This window comes from Rutidosis leptorrhynchoides, unplaced genomic scaffold (genome assembly GCF_046630445.1).
Source record: "Rutidosis leptorrhynchoides isolate AG116_Rl617_1_P2 unplaced genomic scaffold, CSIRO_AGI_Rlap_v1 contig510, whole genome shotgun sequence".
NCBI classification, from domain to species: domain Eukaryota; kingdom Viridiplantae; phylum Streptophyta; class Magnoliopsida; order Asterales; family Asteraceae; genus Rutidosis; species Rutidosis leptorrhynchoides.
The window spans coordinates 1-19,429 of record NW_027266738.1 but is presented as its reverse complement, the minus strand read 5'-3'; the positions used below and the strand labels follow the sequence as shown (position 1 = coordinate 19,429).

Genomic DNA, 19,429 nt, shown 5'->3' with positions numbered 1-19,429 from the left:
AATTAGGATTAAAGATAGAATAGTAGTCTTTGGGATTATGTTGGTAATCGTTTGCCTTGCTTTCACGTCAGCATTGGAAGAAACCCAGTTGATTGGGATATCTCAAATCTCATCCGTATTGGATTACATTGTTTTCTATTATGGCCTATTAGATTATATTCAAAATTTAATTATCTCACCTATATGTACTAGTAGTAAGTAAAAGAATTAAAATTTTCTAAAAATTAAATAATAAATCATTTTTTTTTAATAAATATCGTTTTATCTTCTAAACTCATTAAAATTGAAATAAATATCTTTAAATAGATATTATTTTGTCATTTTAAATTTTTAGATAGTATAAAAATCATTTTAATATTTTAAATTTATATAAAAATAAATATATCCAATCATTATTATTATTTTTATTTGTATATATGAATATTTGAATGAATTTAAATAATAAAAAACTATCCAGAGAGTGTTATTTTTAGAGTTTTGAACATGAAGGAGTAGACACTTCGTGCTAACCGTGTGGAGAGCCTCTCCCATGTGATGTAATAAGTAATGCCTTCCATGTCTGTTAGTATGTAGACGCCAGCTTTGCAAATCACAATTTTTAGTTTCTATTACAAACCAAAGAATAGCTAAAAAGATTTTGTGAAAAATAAATAATAAATAAATAATATTTTAAGCAAGTTTAAATCACGAAACAAATCAGCCACTTAAGCATATTTAGAAAATAAATAAAATAACATACACTCAGCCTCAAACACGTAACATGTGTTCTACTAAATGTGATAATATATTCTATTTTTTGAAATTCATATAATCTATAAGAGTATTTATGGAGTATTAGTTCAATTATTTGACGGTGCAAATCTTATTTATTCACATATTATCTAAATTGATCGCAATGATTGCTTATATAAATATAGAAAACTATTGTTCCTTTAAAAAAAAAAAGAAAAGAAACTATTGTTTAGAATCGTAGATAATCACCATTTCACCATTACATGTCCCACTTGTAATTGTATTCTTAGTTATTTTGTGATAAAACTAACAGCATGTTGAGTGTCGGTCTCGATTTTGAGTCTCGATTTTATACACATCAACGATATTTAGACAGAGAGAAAAATTGGAATTTGTCAAAAATGGATTTTATTGTATAATCCTAATAAAGAAGTCCCAATTTTTATTATAATATAAATATTAAAAATGTTGATTGGTTTATAAATGTAGTCCATTTATTTTATTGGTTCAAAATGAGATTGAGATTGGAGAGAGAAGTCCCTCCAAATATAAACCACCACATAAACACTAAAAGATAAAGATGATTTCAATTTAATGGTTGGAATTAGTACATGAATTGCTCTAATTAGCCTAGGCTAGAGGTGGTATGGTTCCGATTCAAAACTGACGATTGACGATTCTTAAATTTATAAAATTGAATTAAAATCATAATTTTTTATTAAATTAACGATTCTGCTTTGATTTTGGTTCGTATTTAGATGATTACTTTTCTCGACAAACTCCTCTGAATATTATTAAAAAAAATTAAAAAGAAATAAAATTAACAAAGGAGTAAATTAAAGGAAATAACTTAAACACGAGTACAAGCAACCACTAATCGTTGCTTGCAAAAATGCAATTGAAAATGAGAGAAATACAATATTATGTAGAAGATATATTTGCATAAAAAGTTACAAGGAATAAGACAAAAGAAACTCTGATAGTAATTGTTTACTAATGGTATGTAGTTATTTGCTTGCCTGATCCCCTTCTTCCCGTCTCGTCTACTCCAAGATATATTAAGTTTAAGTTAGACACACACATCATCATTGATCATTCAACTTGTCCCAAGCTTCAATCGTGTGATATCCAAAAATGTTTCCTAAATGTGTCATTTGCAACAAATTTTCAAAGCTAGATTATGTACCACTCTCTTTTTAGTAAGGCTTAACGAAAAAAAGTAAGTTTCGTTAATTACTTGATGACAGTTGACAGAGTTAAGCATATCAAATATTTAACTAGATAGACGATAGAAATAGTAACATATTATGAGCTAATGAAGCTGTCTAATCGAGGGTTTGTAGCCATTTGCGGCTATGTAGTATAGTACAACAGCTTAACAATAAATATTCTAACGTAAATATTAAAATAACATAATATAAGGATCATGTATTCGACTCAATCTTAACGCTTTAATGCCGAATAACAAGCGAGGTTGAGCCAACTCATGATATTCATGCTAGCTAGATTGTATGATACTCATGCTAGCTTGATTGAAGTATTGATCGGGATAAAGACTTCCATATTTAAAAATATATACTACCAATCGAAAAATGTAAATGTTATAAGAAAGATTCATTAAACTCCATAAAAGAACTTAATTGGGGAAAGTTTTTTCGGCGCCTACTACAACTCGTTTTCAATATATTCTTATATCATACTTAAAGTAGTTTAAAATTTCAATGTATTCAATAAGCACGTTACTAGAACTGTATGTTTTCTTTTTTTGATGGTAAGTTAATAGAGTTGTATGTACATTTTGTTTTCAGTTGGGTAAAATGTCAAACTACAGAAGTCAATTTCAGTTGGCTAAGGAGCAATCTCAGTCCTTCCCAAATAAATTGGGCCCAGAGCCTATTTTTTCAATTTAATAATGGTCCAATGGAATCTTCAATTTGGGCTGAGCCCAATAAAACGCACACACATTGAGATCCAACGGACCAAATTCGATCACAAGGTTAGTAATACGCCAAGCGATGATAAATCCAACGTTCCAGGATTCGATCCTCTAATAAAGTCTGCCATCCTACACAAAAGCCCGTGGTCTGATTTCCATTAGATTATTTCTGTCATCAAAACATAAAACTTTTCACATTACAACTACACTCGCTGTCTATTGTCTCACTCAGCGCATGTGTGTGTTTGAAAAAGTTACTTTCACACTCAGTTTGTAGCCAAGCAGAGCTTCTTCTTCAACCAAAGGTAATGGTAAAAAAACCCTTAATTTCAATTTTCATTTGCATGTTTAAGCGGATCATTCTTGCTGGTGCACGGTTTCATTTCATGGGGTTTTAAAATTTTTTAATTTTTTTTGATCTGGAGATGGTTTGGGGCAGTGTGTATATGTCTATTCTGCAATTTTTAGTTTTTACCTTGATAAAGAAGAATGGAGCATAATTTTTTGGTGGGTTGATAGAGTTAGGGTTTCAAACAGTTGGCATACAATTTGTTGTTGTTGTTGTTGTTGTTCTGCCTGCAATTTGTTCTTCATTCGTACTTGTTTTCATTACTGTGAATCTGACTTTTTATGTACTGCTTGTACATTCTAGGAATCCCATCTTCGACAACGAGTTTGAAGAACAGTGAAGTATTTATCGTTGAAGTGTTTTCATGGATCATTATCCTGGTGAAAACTCAATGCCTGAGACAGTTGATAAGACTAGGGTACTTGATGTGAAACCAATACGGTGTCTTTTACCCATTTTCCCATCATCACCCAATCCTCAAGGTGCTCCATTTGCTTGTGCCCCGCCAACTGGTCCTTTCCCACCTGGAGTTTCCCCATTTTACCCCTTCTTCACTCCGTCGGATCATTCTCAAACCCCCATATCAAATGCAGTTCCAATCAATTCATTTCGGACAACTGCAAATGGAACCGCTGGTCCATCTAAAAGGGGTAGGAAAAAAAGGGTTCAACCACCACAAGAAGCTGTTGAGGACATTAGTGATGAAGAAGATACGAGTCAGAGAAGGAGAAGGAGGGGAAGGCCGCGTGGAGACGTTAACTCTGAGGTTGACACTGATGCAGCAGTGGAAGACATTCTAGCATCCTTCAATCTTGTGGAATTCGACTCGAACCGACGCACCGAAGGGGACAAAGAGTCAGTTGCTTATGTCCGGTTGGTATTTGATTTGCTCCGAAGAAAACTCACACAAATCGATGAGTTAAGGGGAGAAAACCCTGGTGCTGCTAGACGCCCCGACTTAAAAGCTGGTACTGTTTTGTTGCATAAGGGGATTCGTACAAATGTGAAAAGGAGAGTTGGAGCTGTTCCAGGAGTTGAGATAGGGGATATTTTCTTTTTCAGAATAGAAATGTGTGTCGTCGGATTACATGCCCCGTCGATGTCTGGGATCGACTACATGAGTGTCCGTATCGGTGAAAATGAAGAGCCAATAGCTGTTAGCATTGTCGCTTCTGGAGGGTATGGGGATAATGATGAGGATGCGGATGTTCTGATTTACAGTGGCCACGGTGGTAATGAAAATGCTGATCAGAAGCTAGAAAGGGGTAACCTTGCTCTTGAAAAGAGCTTGCATCGTGGAAATGAGGTGAGAGTCATCCGAGGTATTAAAGAAGCAAACAGTTATTCAGCCAAAATATATGTGTACGACGGACTTTATAAGATACAAGAGTCGTGGATAGACAAAGGGAAGACTGGTTTTAGTGTATTTAAGTATAAGCTGGCTAGATTACCTGGACAGGCTGCTGGATGGGCAACGTGGAAAATGATTCAGCAGTGGAAAGATGGTCTTATTTCTAGGGATGGGGTCATATTGCCAGATCTTACTTCAGGAGCTGAGAAAATTCCCGTTTCTCTTGTGAATGATATCGACGGTGAAAAGGGACCGTCATATTTTAACTATGTCCCTACGCTTAAGTATCCAAGGCCGTTGAGTCCAGTGGAAGGTTCCGTTGGCTGCTTTTGTCATGGTGGATGCACAGTCGGTAACGCTGCCAGCTGTACCTGCCATCAGAAAAACGGTCATGACATGGTATATCTTGCAAATGGAATTATGGTCACCCCCAAAGTCTTGATTCATGAATGTGGCTCTTCTTGTCAGTGTCCGCCTACTTGTCGTAACCGTGTATCACAAGGTGGCTTAAGGGTTCGTTTGGAAGTTTTCAGAACTAGGAACAAGGGTTGGGGGCTAAGATCGTGGGATTTTATCCGAGCTGGCTCTTATATCTGTGAATATGCAGGGGAAGTTGTCCATGAATCTCTAGCAGACGAGCTATGGGGCGAGAATGAAGAGGATTATATATTTGATGCCACCCGATCTTATAGGCCTATGGAAATTATGCCGGCTGATTTTAACGAGCCTGCGAAAATGCCTTTTCCTATGATCATCAGTGCCAAGACTAGCGGAAACGTAGCTCGCTTCATGAACCATAGCTGCTTTCCTAACGTATTCTGGCAGCCTGTGTCACGTCAGAACGACAAGGAGTGTGATTTACATATCGTCTTTTATGCCATCAAGCACATTCCACCAATGACGGAGCTGACCTATAATTATGGAATGGTTACCCCTGAAGAGTCAAACCAGAGGAGGAAAACGTGTTTCTGTGGAGCTGAAAAGTGCAGAGGTTACTTTTATTAGTTCTTGATCGACAAGGGAAGCTGGATGCTAAATTTTGCTTTTGGGAAAAAGGTCAGTGGTTTTAATTCATTGCTCAATCAATCAGTTTTAAGTGGGTTTTGTTTATGTAATGTAAATATGTATGTCAGCTGTTGGAATTAGAACACAAGTTAGGCAATCCATTGACCTTTGTGAAGACGTGAGTTGTTTTTTTGAGTATAGTGAAGACATAAGTTACATGCACGTGTTTGTTCTAACATGTGGGATTTTGTTTGGAATAATATATTTACAAACTTATAGTACTATTTGGAGTTTATAGGTTTATTCAGTATGCTAGTTGAACCACCGTGATAGTGATTATTAATCGGAGTTAATGAATAATGGAGTACTTTTTGGTATCTTAACTTATTCAAGTGGGATTTTCCATTCTTGCAGGTGTAGCGGTTAGAACTTTTGGTAACGGGGAATTTGCCCATTTCATGGCGGTTGACGGAAGGCATTTTGTCCAGTTTGCAGCCTTCTGTAGTGATATAACTTCCCGGTTAGTAGCAAAACATTATTGTGTCTGCTGTTGTTAGTTGTAAACATGTAAGAACAGCCCTTCCGGAAAAAGGAAAAAAGAAAAATTGTAAGATCAGCAACCTGTTTATGTTAGTTTTAGGTTTCTGGATGAAGTGTTTTCTCTATTTTGTAGGATTTGGTTTCATGTTGTGTTTTCTTCAGAATCCTCATTTAAATGAACTTTGTGGGTCGTTATTCTTCGGTTGTGTCCATTTTCACCGAAAGAAGAGGTTAAGGAAGTTGTAACCTATATTGCTTGTGAATGTGGTTTTGATCGAGTATATGCATATACTGTTTGGTTTTTACTTGGGGCCGCTTGGAGAAGTCGAGGATCTTTAATTCTGAAATGAGTCAAACTCAAACCAGTTTTTATCTATCCATATCAATGTAGATCATATATTCTATAATGTAAAATAAATAAATTAGGGATGATCATCAGTAAGGCGGCCTTGTTACTTGAGCAGCACGTTTGTAAAACCTCGGTGACTATTCTTGAATAAGTTCCGAAATTAAACTACAAATTATCATACATAATAACATGTGACTAAGGAAAAGAATATATTGTTGCACAATCATATAGGAAATAGGAATATGTGTGTGAGATATATATATATTTAGTGTCCGATACCCTAATTAAGTAGTAGCATTGCTTTAACAAATCAAATATCAATACAATTATCTCTCTAAGAACCTCTCCCCCGATCTATATTTATTCTCCTCTTATTATGTAATTCTTCTTCTTCAAGCTTCAGTCTAGTTCTTCTAATCCCGATCGTAGAAAGGAAAATTCCTTCTGTTGCTTCCTTCTCAAGATGTCTCTGTTGTCGTCTGACTCATCTAGCAACAGCGATGACTTTGCTTCCTTTCTTGAGGCTGAGCTTCACACTGATGAGGATGATGAAGAAGCCATTACCGAAGAATGCTATGTCAACAATGATGAAGACTCCGATCCCGAAGAATGCTATGTCGGTAATGATGAAGACTCTGATGCTGAAGAATGCTATGCCAGCAATGATGAAGACTCCGATGCCGACACAGAGAGGTTAAAGAGACGCAAATTGGATAGAGTGGAAATTATAGAGCAACTTGAGGTGACGTCACGGTCTGATGGATCCCTAAAACAAGATGGAAAAGTGCCATGCGCCTATTCCGGACCATTAGAGGCATGTGCATAGTCTGTGGGAAGAACTTGGAAAATGAATCCAGTGATTCAGGTGTAACATTATCTTACATACATGAGGGATTTAGACTCGACATTGATGAGATCAATAGATTACGCAATTCAGATATGGAGAATCTGATACGTCGGAAGAAGCTCGTCTTGGTTCTCGATTTGGATCATACCTTGTTAAATTCAACTTTCCTCAAGGATATGAGCACAGAGGATGAATATCTGAAGAAGCAAATAGATTCTCTGCAAGATGTTGCAAAGGGCAGCCTCTTCATGTTGGAACGTATGCGCATGATGACTTGAGGCCCTTTGTCCGGCCATTCTTGAAGGAAGCAAGCAAAATGTTTGAGATGTACATCTACACTATGGGTGACAGGTTCTATGCATCAGAAATGGCCAACCTGCTCGATCCTAAGATGGAATACTTCACTGGCAGAGTCATTTCCCGAGATGATGGCACAAAAAAAATCAAAAGAGTCTAGATGTGGTGTTGACACACGAAAGTGGCGTTCTTATTATTGATGACACGGAAAGTGCATGGCCAAAACACTGACAATTTGATGCTTATTGATAGATACCATTTCTTCTCATCAAGTTGTCATCAATTTGGCTTCAACTGCAAATCTCTTTGTGAGCTGAAGCGTGACGAAAGCGGGGCTGATGGGTCTCTTGCATGTGTCCTTAAAGCTCTTAAACAAATCCACCACAATTATTTTGATGACCATGGAGACAACAATGCAAACCGTGATGTGAGGCAGGTGGTGAAAACAATATGGTCGATGAACCGAAAACGCGTAAAACGAGTTATGATGTAGTAGCTTTGATGGGGTGGGAAAAAAATACGGTTGATGAATGGGAAACACGTGATGTTAAATGATCTATTAGTTCTGATGGGGGTAAAAGCAATATTGATGGTGAAAACGAGCAAGGTTCCAATTCTAAAGTTTCTGTGGAGTGCGAAAACTCGGCTGATGATCAAAACGAACTAGATTTCAAAGCTTGGTTGGAATATGAACACTCTACTGAAGATGGCAGTTACAGTGTGAACCAACATTTGAAGGGGTGCTTATTAGACACTATGATGATGTAGAAAGCATAGCTTCAATGCAGTACTGTGATTACTAAAAAGGGCAAAAACCGGTGCACTAAGTCTCCCCGCTTTGGGGTATGGGGGAGGATGTCGTAGTACGCAGCCTTTCCCTTACAATTACAAAGAAGCTGTTTCCGTGACTCGAACCCGAGAGCAACCTTAACATGTTATGCCAAGACTCGTCCTCAGTTAATCTGTAATGTACTAATGTGTAATAAACACCGTCTACAAGTTCAATTTCAGTTTCTATTCAGTATTCAAAAGAAATATTATATTTTACTAGGAGTATTAAATAGTATAGCATTTATACTCAGATTTACATAATAATATGATTTAGTGCATTCTATCTATGTTATCTATATAATGAAAGCATTTTGAATCGTATGATTGATCAGTAATCAAGAAATTGAAATGTTAAATAATATATGATGATATATTAGGATGGACATTTAGACACTTACCATTAATTAAAATTTGACGATTTCTTAGACTTGACGAGAATCCTGAATGCTAGAGAACAGACAAGTTTTTTTTTTTTTTTTTTAATAAAAAAATATATACTTGCTATTAGTTTCAAAAAAAAGGGAATAGATTAATAATTAAATTTATTAATCTTAATTTCAATGAAGCATAATTCATCTATATTGGAAAAACTTCCTTGAATACGATATTTTTGGTACTTTTTTTTCTTGGCTTTCCACTTACACCATGTATCAAGATCTCTCTTTCTCTCTCTGATGTTTCTCCTTAACTCTCCTCTCCTACCCGACTCGACGACTCGTCACATTGAAATGAGCAGAGCCTTGTATTACAGGAGGAAAGTTCAGAAGAAATGGTATACAAACTCGTCACGCAAGGATTATAGTTCGGTGCTAATGATAAATTCTTCGTTGAGAAACTTAAATCAATTACGAGTTCACAAAAGTTTCAACGAATCAAGAAATTACGTACAGGCTCAAAAACAATCCAGTTCATCTTCTTGATAATGTTTTGCACTTTCTTCATACTTCTGTCGGACACAAAATTTCATTTGTTGTTTATACCATGACTAGGGGAGGACATGAGAATGGAATATGAGAGGGTATGTGCAGCAAAACCCACTGCTCCACAGCTGCAAATAAAAAATGAATTCTGATTGATCAATACGTAGTGCACAGATAAGACCATCCAAGCAATTATGAAATAAATTACGAAGACTCACCACGGAGAGTAGAGGTCCTTGTTTGAACTTGTTGTGAAATGAAAAAGCAGTAGGCTTTGCATTTTCTCCAGGTCCTCTTATGAAACCACTGAAACCAATAATTTGTAGTTATCTCAAGTTGTAGATGAACAAATGACATAAAAGATGACAATGATGTCAGAAAGTCTTACACTAGTGATGCCGAGATCAAAGGAGTCCTCCTCACATCATATATGGCAATCAGCCCCTTGTAATTATCATCTCCTCCTTTATAAGATACGGCCAGTCGCTCTCCTGAAGCATCCCATGCTATTTTCTCAATTCCCTCACTGCATGACATTAGCATACATCCACGAGATCATAAACATATATAAGTCCACAATGTCAGAAAGAAGAACATAATAGGCACAAAAACATACTTGAGAACATAAACTGAACTACAAGAAATTCCAAAGTGCCATGATTACCTGCCACTGTTGGTCAAGGAAACTATCACTGACAAGTCAACTGGTATAAGGTGTGCATCTGAAGAGTAGCAGCAAAGACAAGATTACAATCATGATTATTGATCTTAGCAAGATACAGTTTTGAACATAAACTGCAGAAATACAAGAATTTCCAAGATGCCATGATTTAGAGGATTCCGAAGATACTCTTCTGATCTCCAAAACATAATTCAGTCGGTTATTTTAAGTTTAAACATAGCTGTGTATATTCTTCACAGCCTAGAGGATAAAAATGCATGATTACGTACCCAATGATGGAGGCTTCGATGCAAAGTGAACAGAAGCTAACGTAGATGACTTGGAGAAAGAAATCAAAATTACTCGTCCATCAGGATCCCAAGCTGCTCCCTGACATCACATGATTTGATCAATGGTTCTAGAAAGTACTACATTATGTTCAATGCAAAAACAAAATAAAACATATTTGACCAAGAGAAAGGAAGAGATGGAGAGAGAATTACTAATATGCATAAAATACGTGATAGTTGGACATCATTCAGAAACAATAGAAGCTAAAGTTGCATTTAAATATTCACCAGAACATTTATGAAATGAATTTAAAGGTGATTTAAGAATAATAAGAATATCATTTTCTATTTCCATTTACCGTAACAAAACCACTGGTTGATGTCCACTGTTCGGATGTCCATGTGCTGGTCTCCCAAAGATAAAATTTTCCGTCACTGTACAGTACAATTTAAACATCGGTCTAAGAATCTAAAATGGAGAAAAGTATATCAAGTATAAACTTTGAGAATAAAATTGAATTTCCAAAGATTGACAGTACAATTTGGCAGTGAAGAAGTAATCTCCCGCCGGCGACCATTTCAGGAATGACGTCGGTCCTATTCCACGCCGAATAGGTGTCCCCTCCCCTGAATATCACAAGATAAGAAAATCAAGCATAAAACAATAGACCGTGATGTCTAGAAAAAAACACAACAGCCGATCAATAACCAGAGAGAAAACTTTGTAACAATGGACAATAAGAAGTTCAAGCTCTGTTTTAATAATACATGTAAATTCAAGGCACCAACATCAAACTACCCTAAATGAAAATTTGATATACGTTGAGAGGTTGAACTTGGAATGAACAAAGAAGGAAAAGGAAAAAAACCAAATAAAAAGTGCCACACAACAAAATAGAACATATCAACTCAACAATTGAATCAGAACATCTAGGCAAAGAAACAAGTTAAAAAGGAGATACAAGCGAGAAACAACAACTTTTTAAGTAGGTGATTTGTATACCTTGAGCAACATCCCATATGGTGAATGATGAGTTGATGGAGTACATATATGAGGCAGAAGCCAAGTATTTGTGGATGGGTTAAGGAAATCTAAATTAGTGATTAATGACTCCTCCTCAAGTAAACAACGATATCTATAGGAATACCAATATAAAACCGTTGAATACCAAAAGAAAATTTAGTTAGGATATCTTCCATCAGGACTCCATGATAGTGCGCTTATTTGTTCTCCACGTTGGCTGCGAAGAAAATCCACCAGAGTCCAACGAGTTCCAGATCCTCTAGATAGAGTTCCTAATGAGGAGGTCGCGCCAAATCTCACAGATGCTGCATTTCCAGGGTAAGAAGCAGCCCAAATGCAAATTCCATCACTGAAATTCATAATAAAAACTGAGAAATCATTGAAGTTTTCATGCCACAGAAAAAGATTAGCGTCTTGCGTCCTACAAAAATTCTTTTCCAGAATAATTTATTGGTATTTTCAAAAAGTAATATACTAAAGATATTGGTATCATAAGCAGCAATTATGAATTATGATACTCACTTGCATGCTACAGCAAGCGCTTTTCCACCATTTGGTCTCCACTCGACAACTTTAACATCTCTTTGCGACTCACTAGTCAATATACAGGGATCTATCCCTTGTGCTGAAATAGAAATTGTTCAGGCATGCACTGAAATCAAATTCAAAAGCTACACAAAGGAAACCCAATTTACAAAATGTAAAATTTCACTCACACGAATCCTCATAATCACGAATGGTAACTTGATTGCGACCAGAAATAAATGCCAGAATATGTTTATGCTGGTGCCAGCTTACTTTTTGCATATCAATCTGAGGTAACAACTCTACCTGCAAGGAGTCCAATGTATGACAAAAATGATATTTTTTTCCTTCAAACATTAGCATTTAGCACTAAGGTTGAGTTTGATAAAAAGTTCCCAGTAACAGACTATTAGTTTTCAAAAGCAGCAAAGACTAAAATCTAAATACTACCATGTGAATGAAACATCCAAAAAGCACAAAACAGACAAAAAAAGCTAATTCCAAACTTTTGCAAACAACTTACATAGCGTTGTTTGGAGACATCCCCCCTGTCAGCTCCAAGCTGTTCCATCTCAGAGCCTGCAGGCAACTGCTCTTCCGCAGAAAATGGAACTGGACTGAACACCATTCCCTGCAACAGCACTCAAAAGAACCCAAGTTTCAGGCAACAAAACAAATAAACCAGAAATCAGACTAACTCAAACCAATAAAAATAAAACTTACAAGTATTTTTCCATAAGTATCCTTGGCTCGATCATCCGAAAGGCTATCGGAGGTAACTGTCAGATTACAAAAACACAGATAATTTCTTGTTATAAACACGGAATTCGAAATGCCATCAATACAACCAATTCAATAGCAGGAGTAGAGAGATGCAAGTTAACCTAAGTCTCTGTTGATTTCGCAGATGGTAACGGAGCCAGGATGTGGATACGACGGCATTGTAATCGATTCAAGAAGCTGTGCAGCTCTCTAAGTTAGGGTTTAGACCTTAGGGTTTTACACAGCAGATTCCATGTTTCTTGCCCAAAGCTTCTTCGAACTGAATGTGAAATTTTGTTGATTAGCAGCTGACTTGGTCGAGAAGAAGAATAGTTCGAATTTGGTGTTATGTACACATTCGTCACTCACTTCATTTTATCATTTTCGTATGATTTACCCTTGTATTGTTCCATTATTTGATTTTAATCCCTAACCGAGTAAAACATAGTGAATCAAAGGAAGTAAAACTAAAGGGACTGACTCTTATAAAATAATATAGTATAGGGATGTAAATATCTTTTTCGTTTTTTTAAAGCTTACAGGGAGAGTGAATGAGTGACACACAGCCACTCTGCTTTTCGGTGAGTCTGAGAGTGCCTCTCCTACTCTCCGCCGTTTATCACCACCGCCGCCGACGGAGCTATATCCATTTCAACGGTAAATTTCCTCATCTGAATTTCCGATAATATATTAAACTTTACGTATGAAGTTTGATGTTTCTGTTTCTTGAGTTTATGTTTTCATTGGCTCGTTTTGGTGCTCATCGTCCTTAAGAAGTGGATTTTAGCCACTTAAATAATTATGTGATTTTTTAATCTCTTCTAAGCTCTTTACCTGTGCTTGAGTGTGAATTTGATTCAATTGTACTTTGATGTGGATTTTTGCTTGAGCAATTCAATTCCAGTTTAGGACTCTTGGGAACAGCTATTTGATTGCAATTCAAACAATATATAACAAATTTTTAGTAAAATAGACGTAAAGTTATGACCTTTGTTGAATGCAAGGCTTAAAAGAAAAGGCATGTATGATGTTCAATCATCAATGTGGTATCTTTGGGTCATTGCCCTAATTGATTTGCTGCTTGACTGGGATTTTAATTATGTTGTCTTGGATGCAATTATTGATTTTGTTCCTTTGAGTAAAGATTACCCTTCATCAATTACCATTATATTAGCTGATGTGTAGAAAGTGTTCATTTTTGTTCTTAGTCTTCTAGTATATGCGAATAAAGACGACCCCTTTTTACATTTGATTGATTATTGACTTGTATAGGAGAAATGGAAGACATTGAGATATTGAGGGGAGACAAACTGGTTTTAAGGGGAATGATGTTCCATGGTTATCACGGAGTAAAACCAGAAGAAAGGAAACTGGGTCAGAAGTTCTTGATCGATGTGGATGCCTGGATGGATCTCCGGAAGGCTTGTCAGTCTGACCAGTTGACGGACACCTTAAGTTACACTGACATCTACCGGTAAGTGACACAATGAAATGGTCTATGATTGCCAAAATTTCATTACAATTGCCAAAATTTCATCTGAAATGAAATGAATATCTCACATAATCTGCCAGCTAAAATGAAATAATCTGAATATCTCATTACGATTGCCAAAATTTCATCTTCAGAGTTTCGTTGATTCCTTATTGTTTCCTGAATCTATGGAAATGTCAATATTCCTGAAATTCTTTCATTTGACTGAACAGGATAGTGAAGGGAATTGTTGAAGGAACACCTCAGAATCTTCTCGAGTCGGTGGCGCAACTAATTTCATCAACCACTCTAGCAAAGCATCCTCAAGTAACTGCCATTCGTGTGAAAGTTGGGAAGCCTCATGTTGCTGTCCAGGGTCCTATCGATTACTTGGGTGTCGAGATTCTCAGATACAGAAGCATTGATGCTCCACCAAATTGACCCTATCTTCCGTTTCAATCTTTACTTGTATACGTATGAAATAATGAATTTGATGTTTTTGGCCCTGTTTTACTACTATAGCAGGCTCACAAGTAGTATTTACTTCAAGTTATAAGTGTTGTTTGGTTTTGCTTTGATCAATGCATGATTGCATCTTCTTATCCGAGAGCAATTAAAATAGACTATGAAGCTGAAGCCAAATGCGCATAAACACTAAATCATAAAGCCAATTGCATCGAAGCCTCCATCATTGGCGACTCGCAAAGGTTAATAAGCAAAATTATAAAATGGGGTTCCCAAAGATGGTATTTTTCTAAAGTATGAGCACCAAAAAGATACTAAGGAGTAAGGAGGCTGGCTGTAGAATGGGGTCTTATATTTGGTCCCTTTATGGGCTTTTATTGAAACAGCCCACGAATAGATCGCGCTTTGGCATAGGCCTTGGAGAAATCTTTCTTTCGCTTCTTCCACCTCCCCGCCCCCGACGAAGCATCAACCACCGCCTACCGCCTCTAACGTCGCCCACACCGGCGGCAATCACCAAGACGCCGGGAAGTTACCAACCACCTCCCTGTCTCCATCGTCTCTCGAAATCAACATGAATTAACAATTACCAGCCTCCAGAAGAGCTTTTATATATAAAAATGCACTGACACCGGCGGCAATCATCTGAGTAGATTTCTTTCTGCTGCTTAGATACCATGTTGATGAGACAAAACACTCTGGACTCCGTGCAGGTAATTAACATTTAGGACATTGAGCTGGTTCGTTGTTAATGTTTGTGATAATCCGTATCAATAAGATTTTTTATTTAAGGAGATAGGATTCAAAGATATAATTTTTTTTAGAGAGATGAAGCAAAAATTTCTTAAAAAGTAGACATTTTGAACAATATATTAACTGAACTGTTAGATAAGCTTTTAGTTTCTGAATCATCTGAACTTTATGTTTCACACTATATTGACAGTGTTGTCGCCTTACATATATATATATATATATATATATCTTGGCCTATACCAATCTCTGGAAAGGATTAGTGCGTCCATGTCGTAAGAGGTGAATGATCTCCTTTGAGTTAGTGAGTTGGCCTCGGAGGACATAATACGCAATAAGGTGCATTTCCTCTCTTGAAGCTGCAACTACCTTACCCTCAAAGATTTGATAAATTTGTTTTATTTATGCCTTTTATTGAAAGTCATAGAGTTAGTTTTAATGCTATTTAGTTTAATTCGTTATCAGAATTTATATTATAGGTTTGCTGATCAAGTGCTGAATCAATCGATTTCCTTGCAGGTCTCTTTGGGGTCATTTTTTGAGTGCTAGTGCATCCTTCCGTGAAGTGGATTGGAATGATCTCATCCCAGTGAATTGCTAACAGTAGAACATGATCTTCAGAACAGTTAGGCAAGAAAACTTCCTGCGACCTAAAATACTTTTTGATGCTACTTCTCCCACTGCAAACTCTGAATTCAAAATCTCATTTGGCCCCTTTAATTTCTTTCTCCAAAAGAGATGGAAAAAACCAACCAATTCAGCTCAAACTCGTTTAGAGAACAGAACCAGAGACCTAAAGCTCGACAAACTCATGGCCAACCTCAAGAAGCTCAGAATCATCCTCAAATTCCAGGAAATCATGTCCAATCGAAAACGAGGTCCCTTTGTTTCTGTACAAGTGATGTCTCGATGGAGAAACATTGTTGGATTAAATGTTAATGTCAGCCCATTTTGAACAAATATCCCCACATTTTTGAGATATTTAAGCACCCTGTACAAAGGAATGTGTGTTGCAGATTAACTCGTAAGATGAAGGATTTGATTAAAGAAGAAGCGTGTGTTGTGAAAGAGTGTGAATTGGATGCTGTAAAGAGAATCAAGAAACTGCTAATGATGTCAAAAACAGGGAGGCTTCACGTTCAAGCTTTGAGGCTGATTAGGAGAGATCTAGGCTTGCCTGACAATTTTCGGGACTCTATTTTAGGGAAATATTCGAATGATTTTAGATTAATAGACTTGGAAACTGTAGAGCTGGTAAATAGAGATGACAACAATGGTTTGGGAAAAGCTGAGATTGAAAGGTGGAGGGAGAAAGAGTATGTAGAAAAGTGGTTAAGTGAGTTCGAGATCAGATATGCATTTCCCATTAGTTTCCCTACAGGATTCAAGATTGAGGGTGGGGCAAGGGAAAAGTTGAAGACTTGGCAGAGGCTTCCTTACATCAAGCCTTATGAGACGATGGACGGAATCGGGATTTGTACTTCCGGAGGGATCCAGCGTTTCGAGAAGCGTGTTGTGGGGATCATCTACGAGCTGTTGAGCTTGACTGTAGATATGGTTAATGTTGAAAGGTTGGCTCATTTTAGAAAGGATTATGGTATCACACAAGTCAATGTGCGTGAGTTGCTGTTGATGCATCCTGGGATATTTTATATATCTACTAAAGGAAGCACTCAGACTGTGTTTCTTAGAGAAGCCTATGCTAAAGGTTGCTTGATTGAGTCTAATCCAATTTACCTTGTTCGGCGAAAAATGCTGGATCTCGTTCTGCTGGGCTGCCGAAATACAAGAGATTTGAAGTCTCCTGCAGAGATTAAGGAAGAAAGGAGTAATGTGGTCGGGAATGTCTATAAAGATTGTGAAAGAGATGGAGATTGGGTTATTCCAATGTTAGAGGGTTTTGACAAAGGGAATCTCAGCGACAATCTGAGTGACGTTAGTGACTTATCTGAAGCAGAGTTTCAAGACTGTAACAGTAGTGAAAATGGCACAATCAATTAGGATTTAGGGACAAAAGAGGAGATGCTTCTAATTCTCAACATATTTCCCAAAGCAAATAGATAGGCTATGAACATGAAATTCTATTCACAGTTTAATTGGTTTCTGTTGGTTAGTTGAAGATGTATCATGAAACATCATATTATCTGTAACTTGTGCATAAATTTTTTATTTTCCTGCATATTTTAAAGCTCATTTCGACTCCTGAACAATTATAACTTGGCTCGCACGAAACTTCATGGTTGTTACTTATGAGAAAAGATAAATCCTTGGTAGTTCTTTCTACTTTAGCTATTCACACTGTTTTTCCAGGAATGCTCTGTTCTACAACTATATTCTCGAAGCATACAATGCGGTAAATTTTTCGTAGACATTCGGCTATCAATCAACTGGTTTAAAAAGTACTGGTATTTGCATCACCATTCACCGCTTTAATCTCGAGAAATAAAGTTAGAGAATATCAAGAAACAAAAACCCTTTTGAGTATAAATTCTCTCTTTTCTGGAGAGGATAAATTGCTGCAAAAATCCATACATAGAGCACCATTCACTTTGACTAAGCGTCTACTTGCATACTGTCAATTTTCACATTCGACTATAATTTCGACAAGCTTCCCTCGTCGTTTTCCTGTATATTTTCTTTGCTATGGCTACCTACCATTTTCATGTATGTATTTCTTTCTTTTGTCCTAAGAGAGCTGTTAGGTATATACGTTCAACCTTGGTAAATAGACTTGAACTCTTTCTTGAATCTGGAAAGATTCTGGCTGAACCTGTCAACATTATTTGGATCAAGGCTCCTGTTAATATCTTTCATTAGATCATCAAAGCACGGTGAAAAACGCTGTAATTTGTCCGCTGCCTGCAAAAAGAAGAAGATATCACGAATGTCAAAACCACCATTTTAGAATTATCATAGAAAAAACAGAGAATTCAAACTAAGCATGCAGTGGCAATCAATAATTTGATGAAATGAACTTACTTGTGACGCAAGAATCATTGACTTCACATTCATACAAGTCTGCAAGAAATTGCAAGTCATATAAAAAGGGATCTCAATAAAAGAGAGAAATATTACTGGGTAGAATAGTAACTACAAATCCAACAAATACCTCTTCACTAAGTACGAGGATCACACTTAGCATAGCTTTGCTAAGACTCCACGGAGAATCAGTCTCGTTGAATAGGAACACCTCAAAGAGAGTTTTCAACATCTAAAAAATGGAGAAAATGAAACTCTACATCAACACAGAACTAAGAAAAACATAAACTCTACTTGGATGACCCCTTATCAATACTAATTAAATTGATTTACTATCACGACCAGAAAAGTAGTAGACGACACAATTAGCCATAAACAACTTACCTGGGGAAACAAAGCTGGTAGATCTACAATGTGTTGGGAAAGACAACGAGCAGCTGGTAAGGAAGGCGACTCTTCCATTATTGTGTTTGAGAAATGGAAAGACGCCATATTAGCAACCGTCACTGCACACTGCATTAATCATATGAAATCATTTAGACCACATAAAGTATGATTCTCTCTCAGATCGCGAGTACAAGAAATTCGAAAAGATATGACGAAAGAGAACTTCCATACCTTTGATAAGATGCTCTTTTCTAAACTTTTTATACCAGCTTCAAGACACACAAATATACGAAAAAATGTATTTCTATCTTGGGAAAAGAAGAAAATTAAGTTTTTACGGAAGATTGCCTCCAAGAATTCAAAGTAAGGCTTAGTGATCTGCAAAATAATTGAATAATGAGTAGATTTTAGATCTTTTTTCTTTACAAGATGGAAAGTTCCCAAATATATTAATCAGAAATCTTACCTTTGGAAAAGCCAGTGCGTCTTCCACAGGAATCGATAAGGCCATCTTGAGACCAATATTAAGAGCATCAACGAGTGATGTATCACCATAGACTTCAAAAACACCAAAGATAACATAACCTCCTAGCAAAGCACGAGTAATAATTTCCAAGGAAATCCAGATCCCTTTGTATTTTAAGGTATAGTTGTCAGCTTCGTCAGGGAGTGACAGTAACTTTGTCCCATAAGCAACCATGAGCACGCTGACTTCTCGGAAAAGTACTAAACCATTAGCAGACGGATAATCAAAATGAATTCTCCGAGGTTTGTTATTCACCAACTCAGACACAAATTTTAATATTGGAGTAGTCACCTGCAAATTTTTATCATTGAATCAGAAAACATCTTCAGAGAAGTAAATTCTAACCATGAGATGAAAAGTTTTGGGAAAGTTCCCAGTAATGGCCCATAGGCAAGAAAATTAAAGCAAAAAGTTTAGATTGCACTTTACCTC

General features: G+C 36.6%; 4 protein-coding genes and 2 pseudogenes across 4 annotated transcripts; 4 read left to right on the top strand and 2 right to left on the bottom strand.

Annotated features, from left to right (window-relative positions):
- The first annotated feature begins 3,381 nt into the window (after positions 1–3,381).
- On the top strand, positions 3,382–5,373 carry LOC139884150 (histone-lysine N-methyltransferase, H3 lysine-9 specific SUVH1-like). The gene has a single exon (XM_071868222.1). The coding sequence runs from the start codon at positions 3,382–3,384 to the stop codon at positions 5,371–5,373; it is 1,992 nt and encodes a 663-aa protein (XP_071724323.1).
- A 715-nt stretch (positions 5,374–6,088) lies between these two features.
- Positions 6,089–17,106, top strand: LOC139884149 (protein ROOT PRIMORDIUM DEFECTIVE 1-like; annotated as a pseudogene).
- On the top strand, positions 6,726–8,174 carry LOC139884147 (RNA polymerase II C-terminal domain phosphatase-like 4; annotated as a pseudogene).
- Positions 9,223–12,599, bottom strand: LOC139884161 (aladin-like). Its single transcript, XM_071868230.1, is given in 14 exon segments — positions 9,223–9,285; positions 9,376–9,463; positions 9,546–9,683; positions 9,822–9,879; positions 10,109–10,208; positions 10,468–10,543; positions 10,648–10,735; positions 11,112–11,179; positions 11,302–11,481; positions 11,655–11,757; positions 11,849–12,063; positions 12,164–12,288; positions 12,381–12,436; positions 12,542–12,599. Coding segments are annotated over 14 exon segments (1,416 nt in total).
- On the top strand, positions 13,697–14,331 carry LOC139884163 (dihydroneopterin aldolase 2-like). The gene is made up of 2 exons (XM_071868232.1): positions 13,697–13,893; positions 14,124–14,331. The coding sequence occupies exons 1-2, from the start codon at positions 13,697–13,699 to the stop codon at positions 14,329–14,331; spliced, it is 405 nt and encodes a 134-aa protein (XP_071724333.1).
- Positions 17,107–17,817: 711 nt separating the features above from the next.
- LOC139884148 (uncharacterized) lies at positions 17,818–19,288 on the bottom strand (the record flags this gene model as incomplete). Its single annotated transcript, XM_071868221.1, has 6 exons — positions 17,818–17,964; positions 18,085–18,123; positions 18,215–18,316; positions 18,469–18,597; positions 18,703–18,849; positions 18,938–19,288. Coding segments are annotated over 6 exons (915 nt in total), but the record flags the coding sequence as incomplete, so codon positions are not given.
- Positions 19,289–19,429: the final 141 nt, after the last annotated feature.